The sequence below is a fragment of the Daucus carota genome, chromosome 4 (assembly GCF_001625215.2).
Source record: "Daucus carota subsp. sativus chromosome 4, DH1 v3.0, whole genome shotgun sequence".
NCBI lineage: Eukaryota > Viridiplantae > Streptophyta > Magnoliopsida > Apiales > Apiaceae > Daucus > Daucus carota.
Genome location: NC_030384.2, coordinates 39,888,714 through 39,908,620, shown reverse-complemented (window position 1 = coordinate 39,908,620; position 19,907 = coordinate 39,888,714). Strand labels below are relative to the sequence as shown.

Here is a 19,907-nt window from a genome sequence, read left to right as displayed (position 1 = left end):
GGGAGTATCAAAAGGCTAGTTCTGTGAAAGGTGGTGTGCTCGCCTAAAGTGGAAATTATAAAATCTTATCCTACCTGCATTATCGGAAAACTATTTCTTACTCTCACCAACCACACGAGCTATCTTCAAACTTAAAAAATATATACGATCTCTTTTAAAATACAGAGATAGTGTGATATTTTGACATATATTTTAATTATAATATTAATTATATATTTTAATTTGAATTTTAAATAATAAATTTTTGTCATATAACCAAAATTTAAAAATCCTCACAAATTCAAATCATGACGATCGATGATGAATAAATTAAAAATACGAAATGAAAAAAGAAATAAACAATTCTGATAGGAGAAAAAAAAATAATATTAAAAACTAGGTAAAGGCCGGCTCTAGTATTTTCTAGTTGTATATAAACATCCGCCCCCACGCCCACCCCAATTGCGTCTCTCACTAAAACCCTTCTTCACTATTTTTCTCTTCACATCTGAGTTGAGCTGAGTCGAGTCCGAGTCGAGATCATCATCATCAGAAATGGCGTTTCAGAAGATCAAGGTCGCGAATCCCATCGTCGAAATGGACGGTCAGATCCTTCTCCACCCCTTTCCATCGTTTCGATCTCTCAAAATATACAATTAATCAAACATCATACAATAATAATAATTAATATACTCCTGCGTTTGACTTGCATACTATTGATCTTGATCTTGTGTGTTGAATATACTTGTTGTTCTTAAAGCATAGTATATCATAAAGCGCAGTCCTCTTTTTCACTACTTTATATAATACACAGACAACCATTTCGTAAATACTATAGTGGATCTTTTGTGTTTTTATTTTCTACCACTAATTTCTCAATTTTACCTTTATTTTTATTCAATCATAGTTTTCTAATCTTTTTTGGTGGATCTAGAAGCTTTAAAGGGCAAATTATACAATTTTTAATTTTGTTTTACTATCGTATTAGTACAATTGCAATTGGTTTATGATCTAGTCTAATACCCTTTTGACTTTTGTACCCAAATGTTCTGGAGTAAAGTACTTATATTATTAGTAGTAAATAGTACTCCCTCCGTCCCCCTGAGTAGTATACATTGGGGACATTGGGGGACGGGGACGCGGCACGGACTTTAATGCTCCTGTAAAGTGTAGTTGTGCAATTTATTTTTAAAATTTTTCTTTTTTGAATTAAAGTTTGGATGTTATATTTTTATACAGAAAAAGAAAATCTCAAAAATAATTTACGGAACTATATTTTATAAGAGCATTGAAATGCATGTCGAGCAGTTAAAAAGAAACGTATGGAATTAAATGGGACAGAGGGAGTAATAATTTTATAGTATCATTTAAAAATTTGGAATTCAGAATTTTAATTTAAATTAAATATCTACAGTTGAAATTGACTATAAATATGTGTGGAAAAGTCAAAGTCAACTTTGGAGATGCAGAAAGTGTTTATTGCCACTTGCTTTCCTTACGTGGGGTGATTTAATACACTGCTCCCTGCCTCACTGGTTTTACACTTTGAATACTTTGGAGTATTTAATGTTGAATGATGTTGTTAATAATAAATATAGATGAAAGGTGGCATTTTAATTTGGTTGAAGGAATTATTAATCACAATTTTATTGTGTTTTCTCATTGAAATTTCTTTGTCAGCGTGCAACATTATGTGGATAAGAATCTGTTTGCATATCGTATTCTACAAGCAGTAAAGTTTTTTTTAGTATACTGTGCTAAAAGCGTGTTGTACTTATTAGTGATTAGTGACTAGCTAATGCCGACAAGAATAAGAGTATTAACGTCCACTGAGCTTGGATTAATAATGTGTTTTTTTTAATTAATAAAATGCAGTTTTTACCATCTACTGGTTTAAACTTTTGGTAAATAGTTTTGCTTTACCAATGTGTCACTGTTATTCAAACCTTAGTCTGTGAATTATGGAAATTTGAGTTGTGGTAGATACTAAGGAGCATGAAGAATTTTGTATCGTAAAGGATTATCAGATGTCGAAAGCCCTTGTGTGAACATTTAAAGGGCGCCTGTTTCTTTTATGTTGTAAAGAGATGAACTAATATGTGCTTATAATTGTGTTTTAATATTTTGTATCTTAAGTTGCTCCTCCTCATGCTTACTGCAGGAGATGAAATGACACGTGTATTCTGGAAATCTATCAAGGACAAGGTATTATGATTTTGCTACTTGAATTACTGTTTTTCTGTGGCTTTTCTTCAGAAGGTACTATAAAAGAAGTTACTTCTGATCCTAATTGAATTAATTTTCTTCAGCTTATATTTCCCTTCGTTGAGCTGGATATAAAATACTTTGACCTTGGCCTTCCTCACCGTGATGCAACTGATGATAAAGTTACTGTTGAAAGTGCAGAGGCTACCCTCAAGTATGATATTGAATTTCTTTATGTTTTCTGCTCGACATGTTCGATACTATATTAACAAGCATGCTAGTAGGTCTGTCTAGCCGATTAATATAGTCCCTGCATGGTAGTTTTCTTTTCAAAATAATTCTTAAATTTGATTAACTTTGCTACTGCAAGTTAGGTGGGAACACTCTCTTATTAAGCTCTAAATTTATTTGAGGATGCTGATCATATTCTTGTCATTTTTAGGTATAATGTAGCTATCAAATGTGCAACAATTACCCCAGGTAATTAAATAAGTGTATGGTTTTAATTTGTGCCTATTTTGGATGTTGTGCAAGTTATTGCTTAACTTGGATACATGCTAGCTTGTTGCTAATAGGTAGTTTTTTAACATGGTTTATGATTTTACAGATGAAGCTCGTGTGAAGGAGTTTGGCTTGAAACAGATGTGGAAGAGTCCAAATGGGACAATTAGAAATATTTTAAACGGTCAGAGATTCGCCTGTTCCACTCAAGTTTAAAAACTAAATTCATTTTTACTTCGTTGACTCATTATTCATGTATATTCATGACAGGCACTGTATTTAGGGAACCAATTATCTGCAAAAATATCCCAAAGCTCATCCCTGGTAATATCAACTTTACTTGTGTGTATTCTTCTGTTCCATTACCTAGTCGAGAAGAGTTTTCCTGAATGCTCGTATTTCAGGGTGGACAAAGCCAATATGCATTGGAAGACATGCTTTTGGTGATCAATACCGCGCAACAGATGCAGTTATCCAAGGACCAGGAAAGCTTAAGTTGGTTTTTGGTAAGTTCTATGAAAACTTATATTGATGTTTTTGTTTGCATCCCTGTGGAGTAGCTCTCTGTAGCCCAATGTACCTCTTTTAGTAATTTAAGTGTCAAGTGTGGATCCCTAGTATTGCAGCCTAGTGGGTACATCCCTCTCTGTTTTTGTTGCTTTCTCATTTGATACACTATTGTTGTAAAGTCAATTAGCCTACCGCTTATCTACTTCTGGTAAAGGGTGCTTAACTTGTATACAGTACCAGAAGGTAAAGAAGAGAAGACAGAGTTGGAAGTTTACAACTTCACTGGTGCTGGAGGTGTTGCTTTGTCAATGTACAACACTGATGAGGTTTGCATTTCAAGTTGTTTGATGGTATTTTCAAATCATATTTGTGGTTATCGCAGGTAACTAACAATCTTTTCGTATATTTGTCTTGATGTGCAGTCTATTCGTTCTTTTGCTGAAGCTTCTATGGCCACAGCTTATGAAAAGAAGTGGCCACTTTATCTTAGCACAAAAAATACTATTCTTAAGAAATATGATGGAAGGTAATTCTAAATGTGTTTCTAGGTTATTTGATTATCCTCTTGTCATGCTCTTCCTGTATGTGACATCTTGCATTATTGCAATAATTCTCTGCAAGCTCATTGATATTTGCATAAATCCGTGTTTCTCTTCCTGGTACTTCTTCTCATGTGTTAGATTCTTGATCTGTTTTTTTATGATCATTTTTCTTATGAATGAAGATTTAAGGACATATTCCAAGAGGTTTATGAAGCCAGCTGGAAATCGAAGTATGAGGCTGCAGGGATATGGTGAGTAACTGAGTTCTATGTGTTAATTGTGTCTTGGGCTTTCAGCTGTTACTTGTACTTGATTATGTAATTGACATTGTAGGTACGAGCACCGTCTTATTGATGATATGGTTGCATATGCTCTTAAAAGTGATGGAGGTTATGTCTGGGCATGTAAAAATTATGATGGGGATGTCCAAAGTGATTTCCTTGCGCAAGGTTTGTGAGCAATCTAAAATTGAGATGAAGCTAATTAGATGACATTTTCGGGTTAAAAGTATCACTGTTTGCAAGTTTGTTTACCTACTTATTTCAGCAGATCATATATGTCTACCTGTGCCTTTGTAGTTGATATTTTTAGAGTTTACCAAAGAATTATCTAATAAATGTAAAATAGTTGACTTTTATTGCTTGTTGCAAGTTTTACTTTTAATTTAATGTTTAAATTGCAGGTTTTGGATCTCTGGGTTTGATGACATCAGTCCTGGTATGTTTCCTTTTTCTGTGTATCTTTCTACTCAGATATGTATGACCTTTGAGTGTGCCAGTGCTATAGGCATTCAGCATAATAAATCGTGTTTGGATTCTAGAGGCTCCTCCCTGAGTCAGGGTGGCTCATAATTAATCATATTACTACAATTTACCAGTAGTTTCATCGATGACTCGATGTGCATGTTTTTTGTTTTTTGTTTTGTAAGTATTTGCCTGCCCCAGGTATGCCCTGATGGAAAGACCATAGAAGCTGAAGCAGCCCATGGCACTGTTACCCGGCATTACAGGGTTCATCAGAAGGGTGGAGAGACCAGCACAAACAGCATAGCATCAATCTTTGCATGGTCTCGAGGCCTTGCTCACAGGTACTTAATTATCTTAATCCAGAATTATTATTATTATTATTATTATTTATGATTGTGTTTGACATCTAATACTATACTAGTAAAGATGAGGCTAAGTTTCCTCGTTGGATGTTTTGATGACATATAAAACCGCACCAAATCTAAACTTCAGATTAGTAACTCATCGAATGGGAATTTTATATTAATTCTTATTGTCAGGCCCGTGCCGTGCATGTGCTTAGAATGAATAATTAAAACTTGATTATATTGACAGGGCAAAGCTGGATGATAATGCTGCCCTCTTGAGTTTTGCTGAAAAGCTTGAGGCTGCTTGTGTTGGTACTGTGGAGTCTGGGAAGATGACCAAGGATCTTGCTCTCATACTACATGGATCCAAGTAACTATTCATTGTTCAGTATTATCCTGTGTTTTTGTTTCACATTTCTTTCACTTATATATATTTTTTTATTTTTATGTGTTGCAGACTCAGCAGGGAACACTATCTTAACACTGAAGAGTTCATTGATGCAGTAGCAAGTGATTTGAAAGCAAGACTCGCCAACTAAGTTTAAATGTATGTGTGTCTACTGTTATGGCTTGTGTTTATCTTAACTGTTTTGATTCAACATTTCAGCTCAGGATTTGTTTTTCTGAATAAAACTGAATGGGCTCTTTGTTTTTTTTTTTATTGTTTGAAGTTCTGAGTTGTTTCACTCATTACTTGGGTTTGATATAACGAATTTTCTATGGTGTGCCCATGGGCACACAATAGTCACTAACTTTCATGAAAATACTAACTTCTGATTGGTGGATAAGTAATAAATATTAGTGGCCCCCCTGCATTCACACCAATTCCACCAATCAAAATAGCCCATTTTCATAAAAGTTTGTGATTATTGTGTGCCCTTGGGCACACATTAGAAAGACCGTTGATATAAAAACACATAAAAGATTCAAGTGGATTATTCTAATATATTGAATTAGTGCTTTTGACTAGCTGATTGAAGTAGTTGTTTTGACTAGCGGATTGAATTATCTGTTTTGGACGAAACTGTTTGGTAAATTGCTGTTTGATAAGCTTTTTGTACGTTAATTAGACACATGCCAATCCTCTAATTACAAAGATCCTCCGAGTAGCTTTTTTAAAGTTAGGTTTTGGAGTCCAAACAGCTATTTCAATACACTAACAATCAAACACCAATAGATAATTTACATGGTCAAACTTTTAATATGGCCCAAACCTCTAATTCTTCTCTCTCGTCCAACTTCCAAATAGGGCCATTACAGAGGTGGTATATGGCTACTATATGAGCTTTATAAAGATAAAATATATCTGAATTTTAAAATATCAGTTTTTGCCAGTGTCATTTCTTTTGTAAATATCTGTGTATATGTAATCCTAGTTTTGACGTTTTCTATTTCTTTTCAGGCCTTGAATGAAATGAAAGTTGGAATTATTGGGGAGTTCAGAATTAAGAAAAAACAACAATAAGAAAGGCAGTTGCTGCATTATTTTGATAGTGATGTTTGCAATTTCTTTTGAGAATATTTGTAACTTTTGTTTGAATTGCTTTCCTATGATGTGACTGCAAGAGTTAAATTTCATTTTATTTACATGAAGAAAATAGTTGCAGACCTGAATTTTAAGACAGTGAAAAGCAGGTTTGAACTCTCAAGTAAATCAGGTTGTTTGCATTCAGTTTTCATGGTTTACTTGATGAAATTTAAATGAATTGCAGATGAATGGGGTTTAATATTAATAGGATACTGCAGATGAGTTGGTGTTGAGAAATATAAGTTGCTGGTAATTAGTTGTATATTAGACTAGGCCGAGAACTCGTTTAAATGCACTCAATTTTAACTTGATAGTTTGTACGCCCAGCGAACACATGAAGATAATATAGTTAAATAAATTAATGTGTATTATGTAAAAGGAACTAAGGAAGCGAGCACATGACGGTAACATAGATATATTAGTGTGTAATATGAAAAAGGATTTAGGTCATTGACAATTGATTGTTGCTCACAGTGTCACAGTTAGGCCTGGCAATTTGACACGTAACACGCTAACACGAAACGAAACGACACGAAAAAAATGGATACGGGTTTTGATTTTCGATACACGAAACACGAAAGAACACGAACACGAAATTACACGATATATTTCGTGTCGGATATGGGTTTTCATTTGGTGTACACGAAATACACGAAAGTACACGAAATATTTGTAGATTATATTTATTATATATATGCAATGATATATTAAATATATAATTGAGTATAAAGTATATATTTATATGCATGTTCGGATATATATTGTAGATACATTAACAAATTTATGAAGAATTGTATACAAGTATAATATATATCATTCACATTTAATAAATTTATAAAGGAAAATATATATTAAATCTATTTTTTGATTAAAAAATATATTAATATTCTTATATATAATATACACGAAAAGTACACGAAATATACACGAAACGATTCGAAACGGATACGGGTTTCAAATTAGGTACATGAAATTAATAACGGGCGGATACGGGTTTCACCTTCGAGTACACGAAACACGAAAATACACGAAACGAAAGTATACGAAACGAAACGATTGCCACCCCTAGTCACAGTCCATATTAAAAATAAAAATAGAATGATCAGTCTCTTTTTATTGGAAAATATGTTATACTTTGAAGAGGAATTAGAAATACTGTATCAGAGACTCCCAGTAAATACTTTAGGTAGGTCACTAAATTTATTTATTTATTTGTTTATACTACTCTCTTTGTTTTGAAATTTAAAATTATAAATATTTTAATTTATTATATATAGTCTAACTCTAATACAATCTAAATTAACCTATAAAACCAGTTTCGGATCAATTTTCAATCACTATTTTTAATTACAGAAAATACTGTACGTCACAAATCGCTATTTTACAAAAATTGCAACACAATAATTTTACGATAAGAATTTGGAATTCTTGAATTTCAAAACCTGCCACATTTTAGACTTTTGGAATACTTTTTCGTCATGTTTTGATCGCTATCATTAATCAACCGATAAGAAAAACTATTTACATTTTGTATCATTTAGATTTCGGCTAAATACATTATGGTACCGGTAATGGTAATTAATTAATGTCACATATATTTAATAATATATATTAAAAAAGTGATGATGATAACAACATATATAGCTCAAACAATAGTTCTGTTAGGGTGAAGAAGAAGATACCGATGATTAATGAGGATGCATGAAACTGGTATTTATATTTGTATCTTCAGAACATTAATGTTGTGTTTGGTTAGGATGAATGATTCCGGAAGGAATGGAATGAAAAATGAACTATATTATGGGCAATTATTAACAAATTTCATTCCTTCCTCCATTCCATTCCTTACATTATGTGCTAGAGATTATATCTTCAATTTGAGATGAAATCCTCCATTCTCTCCTACTCCCAATTTCTTCTCAAATCTCATCATAATAATTTTGCCCTCAGTTACATTTATTCTGAAACTTCCCTCCTATCACTATTAGTTCCAAGTAATTTTACTCATTTCATTTTATTCAATTATATTCTTCCCAACCAAACACAACATAAATACATATTTCACGCACCAGAGGAAAAAAAAGATAGAAAGTGAATGTAATCCATGAAATGCGTGGCACAGTGCAAACAGCGCGCAAGAAAGTTGGTTAATTAAAAAAAAAACAAAACGTAAGAGTGCGAAGACATTAAACAATCTGTCCTTGTAGCGCTACATCTACTCCTCGTTTTCCAGTCCCCCGATCCCCCTCTCACTGGAATTTCGAGATCCGTTTCTCCACCGACACTCTGATTTTCATCAATGGAGCCCCAGCTGCTACGCTGCTTCATCTTCATCCCTTTCTTATTGTTACAGGCCCTGATTAATCTACCACTTGCGAGATCAAACCCATCGAATCACAAGTACAAAAGCGGCGATCCAGTCCCTCTCTACGTTAACAAAGTCGGCCCTTTTCAAAACCCTAGGTTTCTTCATTTCTTCTCTCTTTTCCTTTTTATTGTGTTATTTTATCGTTTCATGCTAAATTGTGTGATTGTAAGTATTTGTTGGCTGTGTCTCGTTGATTGGATCTGGAGTTTTCAATGTGCTCGATCTTCGGGTTTGTAATTAGATTTTATAACTTAATCTTACAAGGGGGATTGTCGTATGCTTTTAATTTCATTTACAGTGTTTTGAATTTTCACTAAGTGAAACTCACATTTTAGACATAAAATGAGTGATGGTGAATGCACATTGGGATAAGCTAGATAATAATCAGGAATGTTTCATAGGGACTTGAGATTTGGGGAAATTGTAGGAGTAATCATATTCTACTGCCATCTTTCTTTCCAGGCAGTACATGTTTTGTGCTTATTACTGCCTTTTTTATTGTTGTATTGTGTTCACTATATGATTTAGGAAAGAAATGGCTTAGTTGCTGTTTACAGATAAGTTACTCTTTATCTCAAGAATATTGATGCATGACAGATTCAGGAGGATATGAAGTTGGGTTGATTAACCCCATACGACAAACCATAAAAAGCTATGAAACCAATATAACAAATGATAGAACTTGGGGTGGATTTGGATTAAATACACAAAATAAAACACCCAAGGCTTTCCAACTAACCGTTGAAGGAAGAACTACATGACGGATCATAATGCAAGATGAGACTTAATTAAAAAAATCAATGTTATTACAATATAAGAATCAACTTTTCCTCACAAGTGAATATTACATTACCCTTAATAATATAACTAAATGGACTAATATCGGTAAACAATTGGGCTTATTTAAAATAAGTCACATATCTAACATCTTCTAGCCATACAGATAAAATATATAAGCGATTTACTAATAAAAGTAAAAGACTCCATCTATTCATATTCCCATTCCTCGTCAAATATTGAAATTTTTTTATATTATATCTGCGTCATAGGGAAACTTAACTTAGTAATTAAGAAATCATGGATATGCCATAGTTCACCGTTTTAGTCCACTAGGGATGAGTGTTTTTGGTTGGTTCTTGAGGTCTAAACTGAAACCGAATATTGAAAAACTTGCGTTCTTTTAATATCCAAAACCGAAAAGAAATAGCTATGTCAAAAATTCAAACTAAATTGATCCTTTTAGAATGGCTCATATTGGTTTCGGTGGGTAACAATTTTTATCAATAAAATAGAATTTATTAATATTTTAAAAGCTTATACGTACATATAAATTAATATCTTATATTAGTAGTCATATACATATAGATAAATGATCAAATAGAAATCAATTAAAATAGAACTAGAAACTAGTTTAAGACCTTAGATCAGTCTAATCTAATGCCCCCTAGAAGGCACCACACACAATTAAAATGCACCCTCGCATACCTCATATGTGATCACACACAGTCTTGTCTGTTTCCGATTTAATTTTTCCCTTGTCTGTTTGTGATTGGATTTTTCCCGACAATTGGTGAGTTTTTTTTTTTTTTTGAAATCCGACTTCGTTGTAATTTTTCTCCATCTCTCAACGATGAGTTTGCATACCATATGTGTTTTATTTCGACGTGATTTAGGAATGTTTTTACTTTAGTTTCCGGTTTTTATTTTAAGTAGGTTTCTGGTGGAGTAAGAGCCGGTATATGTACATGTACATGTATAGAAGAAAAGTTCTTGTCTTTAAGAAGAAGATATATTAGTGTCATGTTATATTTTGGGGTAATACATGCAATATAGATTCTAACTTGAAATTAAGAGTACATGTTACTCATGACACATATCTTAGTCAATTAATCTAAAAGTTAGGTTTGGAGGTAAAAGCTTAAACCAAACCAAAATTTTTTTGGTGTTAATATACTAAACCATTTCCAAACCAAACCATTAATAAACCGTAAGAATTGGTTTGGGTCGGTTGGTTTGGGTCAGTTTGGAGAATTCTTGCTGTACCCTAAGTCAACCGTATACATCAGTTTCTTAGAGCTGGCATGGGAATTCGACTCATAAGTGCAAGTTATCTTATTTTGTTTGTTTGCACTTTGTCAAGTATGAACTTACGACTTAATTTGACTTAAAAGCTAGAAACTAATTGTAAAAGTATTTAACTGACATATATTAAGGTTGTAATTTGACTTGGCAAATATTAAAGTTGTCCTCACTATTTGTAACATCTAGTAATTTTTCACCCGTAAATCGTAATAAATTACTCCCTCAGTCCCAATTTATCTGGCTTGTTTGACTTCTTGTGATCAAATTGACCAAACTTTGACTGATAATTAGTAATTATTCTTATATGATCTTGAAAATCGAAAAAAATACATTTTAAAGTAGAATAGATGTAGATTCTAGTGATATATTTTTCATAATTTTTTCTAATTATTTTATATATGTAAATTTCAGTCAAAGTTTGGTCAATTTGACCATAAAAAGTCAAACAAGACGAATAAATTGGGACGGAGGGAGTATATGTTATCCCTTCCTAACTAAGCTATATAAACATATAACAAATCATTGAAAGATACAAAGCTCTTGTTGTAATTAACATATGCATAAGATAAATTTTTGGTCCCTGAAATATACCAAGTACAACATGCTCTACAGTGTACGGGCGCAAACACCTGAAATATACTAACTAGAACATGCTGTAAGAGCACACACTCATGCCTTTCATCTCTTTTCTTGCTTCTATAGAATGAATTAATATTTCTCCATTTCTCTGGATTAGATCTAAAGGTTCTTCATTCCACCTAGTTTAGAAATAATGGACTTAAATATATAGTTTTGCCAAAAATTTTCTAGGTTTGAGTTTCGACATTTATGCAAGTGGTCAATGAGTCTGGAAAATTGTTGTACAAAGTGACATAAAAAAACCTAATGAGTTGGCAAAAATAAGTTGAGTTATATATCTATAGACGGTAATACCACCAGCGTAGATGTTTCAATTCTTATTTTTTTTCGTTTTTATAGTTGAAAGTATACTGCATTGGGGAACCGTGATCGATTATCCTATATAATATTATATCATCATTTTTTTGATCTTTGATGGAATTAATTTGAAGCCTTATTGTTGTGTAACCGTGGAGTCAGTATATTACATTATGTCGTTAGATGTTGTAGCTTACTCACAATTGATTGTGTAGGACTGGTTGTATATACCTGATCTGTCTCTGAATATTTTTGCTCGTACGATTGATCAATTGGTTACTATTATCTAGTATAATGCTGTTAATTATATTCACCTCTTTAAAGAATTCAGGGATATAATATTAAAATTATTTGCGTCTTATCTTATTTTCAGCGAGACGTACCGATATTTTGACCTTCCATTCTGTATGCCAGGTTGGTTATTATTGTCTCTTTACTCCCTTCCCCCTCTATGTTTGCATGCCCAGCAAAGATCTGTTCAGTATTTACTTAAATTTGCTTGGACGATTTATTAGGTTCAGCACATTTGGTTGATAAACCGGAAGCTCTTGGTGAAGTTCTTAATGGTGATCGTTTGGTAAGTGCACCATACCAGCTCGACTTTTTGATTGAGAAAGACACGGAAGTTGTTTGCAAGAAGAGGCTGACAAAAGATGAAGTTCATAAATTCAGAAGTGCTGTGGCAAAGGACTACTATTTTCAGATGTACTATGATGATTTACCTCTTTGGGGTTTCTTGGGTAAAGCTGAGAAAGATAATAAAGCTGATCCTGGAGAAAACAAATATTATTTATTCAAGCATCTTCATTTTGAGGTACTCTACAACAAGGATCGCGTCATTGAGGTAAACGTGAGAACTGATCCTAGTGCTCTCGTGGACCTTAGTGAAGACAAAGAAGTTGATGCAGACTTTATGTACACTGTCAAGTGGAAAGAAACAGACATTCCCTTTGAAAAAAGAATGGATAAATACTCTCAGTCTTCTAATATGCCACATCACCTAGAGATACATTGGTTCTCAATCATCAATTCTTGCGTTACAGTTCTGCTCTTAACTGGTTTTCTTGCCACAATCCTTATGAGAGTATTAAAAAATGATTTTGTGAAGTAAGCAATGCTCTTTGTACACCTTTTTTTTCTAGTTCCTATTTCCGTCTCTGATTATTACTTGCATTTGCATGTCTTTTCTGATTTATATATATGTACAAAACCATTGTTCTCGTGATATTCGTTAGACTGCTGTATGTAAAACTAGCAACTAGCAACACAGTTATATATATTTGCTTCTTATTGTGCTTGACATTTTAGCTGCATGTGTTTATTGAACTCTCCGGCTGGCTTCTAAGCTGATCTTATCTGTTAAAGGTACGCTCATGATGAAGAGACACCAGAAGACCAAGAAGAAACCGGATGGAAGTACATTCATGGGGATGTTTTCCGCTATCCAAAGTACAAATCTGTATTTGCTGCAGCTCTTGGCTCAGGCACCCAGCTTTTTGCAATGTAAGAGTATTTAGGAACTTTGACTTTCTTGTTTTATTACATTCACAGGTTAAATGCTTATTATCATAATTGTGCTTCTGTTTTTCAGTGCAATTCTAGTTTTTATGCTTGCACTGGTTGGAGTATTCTATCCATACAACCGGGGAGCTTTGTTCACTGCGCTGGTTGTCATATATGCGCTAACATCCGGGTTTGCAGGCTATACTGCAGCCTCTTTTTACTGCCAACTGGAAGGAACAAACTGGGTATGATTTGATGATGTACAAATTGCATTTATAGAGTTGTGGTATAGGGACTTGTGGTCTCATCAGTACTATTGTGATTGACCGTTGTTATTTAATATACCTATCTACATAATTGCACATCCTCAGATTTATTATTGAAATCCTTGCCAAGTTGTTCATTGTCCTGGTTTAAATTTCAAGAATTTTGTTTTATAGTTCTGATGGATGATAAATATAATACTCCCTCCGTCCCTTTTTAGTTGTCACATTTTTAAAAAACACACATATTAAGAAAAATTAAATGTTGTAAGTTGAGTTGAGAAGCTGTCTTGAGAAAGACTTAGTTTATTAATAAACGCCGGTTTTCTTAAAAAAAAAATGTTGTAAGTTGTTTCCATACCCTTATTTATTGTATTGAATACTAAGTCTAAGTGTATAGATTGGTGGTAAAGTCAAACATTGGAACTAATAATCAAGGGGTAAGTATGGAAAAATATGTATAAATATGCATTGGAACAAGAATGAGACAACTATTTAGGGACAATTTTTTTTTGCAAATGTGACAACTAAAAACAGATGGAGGGAGTAATATTATAATTCGTCCATGCAAAATCACAGTCTTTATTGTGTATATCATAGGATTTTTAATTGAATACAAGTTGCATAAACATATTGGTTTCCTCTTAGGTGCTCCCATTTTAGCAATTTTTTTCTAGACTTTTGAGAATTATGTACAATTTATACACCTAGTCTCTAGCAAAGATACAGAGAGATTTGTATATCTATATGAGCTGATGATAAGCTGAATTACAGAAACAGTTTTATTGCGAATAACGAGATAATTAGATATTGGTTGGTATGTTGATTAAGTTTGCAATTATTGCTGTTGGTGTGGGGAAGGGAATTTTACTAAGCAAACACAATCTCTTGAATTTGTGCTGTAGTTAGCTAAAGCTGAAGTGATATCTGATTAAATGACTACTAAAAAACATCATATGGGAGAATTGCTTAACATAAATATCAAATTGAGCGATTTTGAATGTAATCCTCTTATTGCAATTTATACAGGGGTTTGCTTTTTGCTATTACAAACCTTTTTTGACAGCTAGTTCAAGTTCTTTTCCCTAATATTAGGACATGTATACCCTAGAGAATAACTGTTCTGATTTTCTACATCTTAATTTTTTAGGTGAGGAATCTGTTGTTAACTGGAAGTCTCTTTTGTGGGCCTTTGTTTCTCACATTTTGCTTCCTCAACACCGTAGCTATTGCTTACAATGCCACTGCTGCACTGCCATTTGGTACAATTGTGGTAATAGTTCTTATATGGGTCCTAGTGACATCACCTTTACTAGTTCTTGGCGGGATTGCTGGAAAGAATAGCAAGGCGGAGTTTCAAGCTCCCGTGCGGACCACAAAGTATCCTAGGGAGATTCCACCATTGCCATGGTACCGTGGAACTCTTCCTCAGATGGCAATGGCTGGTTTTCTGCCTTTCAGCGCCATCTATATTGAACTTTACTATATATTTGCCAGTGTTTGGGGTCACAGGATTTATACCATCTACAGCATCTTATTTATTGTCTTCATCATTCTTCTGATTGTAACGGCATTCATTACCGTGGCATTGACGTATTTTCAACTTGCTGCTGAGGATCATGAATGGTGGTGGAGGTATGTCAAGATGTGCCATGTTTACATCATTTTTATATGCATCCGCTTGGGCCTCACATCAATAAAAATAACTCTAATGAAGCCCAAATGAACAGTAACTTATTAGATTTTTCATGAATGAGTAGTCTAAATTGCTCAAAAATGAGAAACAGATTCAGGAAGAAACAGATATGTGAAATTACTCTAAAACCCGACTTCAAGGATCCAAGTTTGTTTCTTGAGCATGCCACGTATTAGAAGTTGCGGAATATGAACTCACTACAGGGGTGAATGGAAAAAGGGGCTAGTGGGGCTGCAAATGATATCTCTTTGTGTGTTTTAAGCATTGTTTTATGTCGCTCTTTGTATTTTCTTACTTTAAACAAGTCAGGTTATGCTACTTTTAACTTTTAAGACCTAAAGAAAGGACTAATACAATGCAACATATCAGTTGCAGTGTGATACGGTATCTGAATAGCTATAATGTTTGAGCTCTGACCTCGTCTTTTTGTGCATTGGATATCCAGGGCTTTCCTTTGTGGTGGATCAACAGGCTTGTTCATTTATGGATATTGCTTGTATTACTACTATGCGCGATCAGATATGAATGGTTTCATGCAGACATCCTTCTTTTTCGGGTACATGGCTTGCATTTGCTATGGTTTCTTTCTCATGCTCGGGACTGTTGGTTTCCGTGCATCTCTGTTTTTTGTTCGTCACATCTATCGGTCAATCAAGTGTGAGTAGTGTCTCCCTGAGATGATGGATGGTTTTCCAAGTTCAAGAGTACGCTTAGCGTCTAATTGCCATTCTTGGACAGAAGAGGACCGTGTAGTACAGTAGCACTCACAGGACAGACTTTATTATTTTAATATTGTGTTGCACGATGTGGAAAGGCTTTTCTAGTTTTGCACGAGAACTGAGATCTTAATGTTCTTTCAGCAATAGATTATATTGAAGAATATGATATTTCTTTTTATTGTTCAAAACTTGTTTCTGTAGCTTAGGGTGGTAAAACTGTCAAACAGACCGAGTTCGTGCTCTAGATTGCCTTCTATGAAATTATAGTATACGAGTTTGGGCTTGATGTTGATTTAATTTAGTAGTATCTTTGTTCGAGTCGAGTAGGTTGAAGATATATACAGTATATTCTTTTCAGTTTGTTTTTCCGTTACTAGTAATCCAGAAACGAGATGCAGATAAATAAATTAATAGTACACACGAATCAAGACAAATGGGGCTACTATCTGTACACACATAAAAGAGAGGAAAAAAACAGCGCCGTAACAATTTAAGGAAGCAAATATTTAAAATAAAAACAAATGGACAATATTAAGTTTTTAAAAAGTTGTTAATATTTTTTTCTTCTACATCTTAGTTGATAATTTAAATAATAGATCTCGTATACATAAATCGTTTAATTAAAATCAGTCAAGTTAAAAAAAAGGAAAACAAAATCGGAAAAGAATTTGAAATACGGAAACAAATTAAGAAAATAAAAATATACTTATCCTTATGCAAAAGTTACGCCTGGTTCTTCGTGTTAGTTACCTGTGCAAAAGTTTTGCCTTTACATGTACAGACCATTATCCCTCCTTTCCTCGGCACAAATTAAAATTGAAGCAACAGCATGCAATACGAAACGAAGAAGAATCTGCGCCTGGTATTCTAGTACTACGAAAAAGGTACTTGATTTCTTTCTTTTGTGAACACTTTCTTGCGTATAACTGCAGTTGTATTAGATAATTTTTATTTTTTTATTCGATAATTGTAACCTCTCTGCACTCTGCAGCCTTTATAATCATCAATTTTCAGAAGTTTTTATCAAGTAGTAGTAATTTCTATAGTTGCACTTGCTTACTATAAAATTGCATTAATAGTTACTTTTGTCAATATTTTTGTTGCTTGATTACTCTTGTAAGTATCTAAATCTTGATTGAATATGTTTTGTTTATTGCATGCAGGTTATAATGTATATTTGCTGATAATTACACCTATAGCCAAGAATATAATTAGATGGGTCATTTTAATAGTTGGTTGCTGCTGCTTATGATCCTTCATTCACAATACTGCCTGTCATTTAGTTGGTTTTTTTCTAATAAAAATGCTGCCGATTCGAAAGTAGTTGTTTCTAAATCCTCTAGGGAGCCTCTTCACAGAAATAAGGGATTGGAACTGCTGCGGAATGCAAAGCAAATGTCAGTTTCTTCGAATTCGTGTTGGCAGAATGCATTTCAAAATCTGTTAGCAGGGTGTTCTGAGATACTTGCTGCTGAAGAATATCGGGCTAGGCTTGCTTGGCATCTTAGTGACTGTTTTCAACAGGATTCTGGGAGGTCTGCGTTTCCTCTTTGTGATTGGGATTCTTCCATGAAGACTTGTCTTCAGAAATTGGATGTCGATGCTCATGATATTTATCTTGAGTTTTATGTGGAGACTAATTCAATCTGTCATCAGATACAGTTAAGTTTTCTGCATTACTTTTGTTTACTAATGCAAGCGTTTTCTGTGTACTTCTGTTTATGTTGGTCTTGTGTTTTGAATTCGAGTTTGTAATTTTGTGATCAAGCTTCAAGCATAAGGTCAATCGTTTTATTCAATATAGTTTTGTTTTTTATTTGTAGAGCGGACACATTCAAGCGACACATGGAAAGATTGATTAATGAACTGAAGATGACAGCAGAAAATGCAGAAAATAAGATTGAAGATATTCAAGATCAAGCAGAACATCTCATAAGTAGTTCAAAGAAAATTCAGGACTCCTTGGTGTCAATTGATTCTCATTCTCATCAACTAGCTCAAACATCAAGAGATGTTGAAGATCAAGCTGGTATTGTATTAAAACAAATGGAGGCCATCCGTGAGCAGTCTTTAGGCATGGCCTCTTTTCAATTGGAATTTCTAGAAAAGGAAAAGAGTATGAAAGAGACTACGGTGGAAGGGATGACACTACTTCGTAATTCCTTTAAAAATTTGGACCTTGAAGTAGATAAGTTTGAACATGAAGCTATTGGAATTGAGAATGAGATTGCCAAGATGGATGATGAAGTGTTGTCGAAAATGAAATATCTACAGAGCAAAGCTGATAACATTGGCAACATAACAGCAGTTTCTATAAATGCACAGACGGAACTTCTAGAGGGACAATCTAGTGCTCTCGAGGGTGTTCAACAATTGTCAAATTTTCTGACTCGAGCACTTGAAGAAAGCAGGTAAAGGGAAATTAATTTGCAAAATTAGAACAAATACATTGTGCCTCGAGCTTACTTTCTGTTGCATTTACAGGGAAACTACAAAAAAGTTGTCTGAAATTGGTCATAAGCAACAGGAAGAGCTTTTTAAGCGGCAAGAACATCTTAAACAAACTCATGACCATCTGATACAGAACTCAAGGACTATACTCGCAGCCCAGGTTAGCGGAGGATTTGATACATATATTTTAAGTCAATCAAAGGTATTTATGTTTTGCACATATTTTGTAGGAAGATTTTGAATCAAAGCAATCAGCTATGTTTATAGCCATAGACAAGCTCTTTGCTCTACACAATGCCATTCTTCTCGAGTCAAGTATAATCAAATCTTTTCTAGCATATTCCATCTCAATCTTTATCATCTACATGTTCACAAGTACTAGACAAACGTACTCTGTAAGGCCGAGGCTTTATATAGGTGCGTGATCATTATTAACTCATATAACAATAGTTGAAACCTTTGAACTTAAGTATATCAATCACTCAGTTCTGAAACATCATATTATGGTTTGTCATTTCTGTATCTGCAGGGTTATGTGCTGCATTCCTGTTTGAGTGTTTTGTCCCTAAATATTTAACGAATAACATCGGACAGCAAATGCGGATCATAAGTGTGGTCAGATTAGTCTTTGTGATGCTGGCGACTACTCAGCTTGTATATACCATCTTTACGTTTAGGTAGAAGCATATCGATAAATAGTAATCCATATGTATTTTTAGTTAATAAATAAATGAAAACGAGATTGTATAAAACTAAGTGTTTTGGAATTTGATTGCGCAGGAATTATGAAGCACTCAACCACCAGATTCTTTTAAATTTAATTGATAAAGTTAATGACTTTCAAAGAAATAAAGAGCTGCCCTATACTGATAGAGGGATGATCAATTGGTCATTATGGGTTGTGACTGATTTACCAGAAGATGAAGACAAATCAGAGGATCCAGATTATATTCCTGAAGAAGCTGAAGATTGCTAATAACAGATGTTATAACAGATGAATCTTGAGATTGCGACTCTTTGTAGTCTTTGTATTTACCATTTAAAGTCAAATTCTTGTAGGTCCATATAAAGGCAGATCAGCTTTGTTAGTTAGGTAATTAGCTGTTGTTCAAATTTGAACACCTATAAAAATCATATGATTTCAAGCCATCATTATCTGACTTGTTGGTTAATTTGCACCCTTCCTGTAAGGGCTGTTCGTCGGTGCATCCTGGTCCCTTCAGATTCTTTTTGTCGGAGGTTGTAATTATTTTAGAGGTCCGGGGCTCGTCTCCATACAACGTGCATTATGAGCCAAATATGCAAATGAACTAATACATTCGTTACTCAGACATTTTCAAGTATAATATTTTACTTTTCCAAATATAAAGATCGTATCTGGTGCACAGGACTCGTAAGCAAGTACCCCTAAGTTTCTTTTCAATCAGGTAATAGCCTGAACCCTAATTGCCACTGACCATCTTCACTTTCATGGATGAAGTGACCGACATTAAGGTAATTCCATTATTCCACCTACAGTTGCAACTGCAAA

At 33.8% G+C, this 19,907-nt stretch overlaps 3 protein-coding genes across 3 annotated transcripts; all 3 read left to right on the top strand.

The window, feature by feature from the left end:
- The first annotated feature begins 397 nt into the window (after window positions 1–397).
- On the top strand, window positions 398–6,502 carry LOC108219100 (isocitrate dehydrogenase [NADP], chloroplastic). Its single transcript, XM_017392380.2, has 16 exons — window positions 398–583; window positions 2,141–2,184; window positions 2,289–2,398; window positions 2,627–2,664; window positions 2,792–2,869; window positions 2,956–3,009; window positions 3,090–3,191; window positions 3,430–3,521; window positions 3,618–3,721; window positions 3,920–3,988; window positions 4,071–4,186; window positions 4,420–4,454; window positions 4,682–4,824; window positions 5,078–5,200; window positions 5,288–5,377; window positions 6,233–6,502. Exons 1-15 carry the CDS (start codon window positions 535–537, stop codon window positions 5,367–5,369), a joined length of 1,239 nt encoding a protein of 412 aa, XP_017247869.1. The 5' UTR covers window positions 398–534; the 3' UTR covers window positions 5,370–5,377; window positions 6,233–6,502.
- Window positions 6,503–8,471: 1,969 nt separating this feature from the next.
- Window positions 8,472–16,222, top strand: LOC108218958 (transmembrane 9 superfamily member 3). Its single transcript, XM_017392149.2, has 7 exons — window positions 8,472–8,821; window positions 12,118–12,158; window positions 12,260–12,851; window positions 13,110–13,247; window positions 13,336–13,492; window positions 14,661–15,145; window positions 15,652–16,222. The coding sequence occupies exons 1-7, from the start codon at window positions 8,658–8,660 to the stop codon at window positions 15,869–15,871; spliced, it is 1,797 nt and encodes a 598-aa protein (XP_017247638.1). The 5' UTR covers window positions 8,472–8,657; the 3' UTR covers window positions 15,872–16,222.
- An 835-nt stretch (window positions 16,223–17,057) lies between these two features.
- On the top strand, window positions 17,058–19,516 carry LOC135152418 (protein GAMETE EXPRESSED 1-like). Its single transcript, XM_064092685.1, has 6 exons — window positions 17,058–17,586; window positions 17,749–18,336; window positions 18,410–18,536; window positions 18,607–18,793; window positions 18,906–19,053; window positions 19,157–19,516. Exons 1-6 carry the CDS (start codon window positions 17,141–17,143, stop codon window positions 19,350–19,352), a joined length of 1,692 nt encoding a protein of 563 aa, XP_063948755.1. The 5' UTR covers window positions 17,058–17,140; the 3' UTR covers window positions 19,353–19,516.
- The last annotated feature ends 391 nt before the right edge of the window (window positions 19,517–19,907 follow it).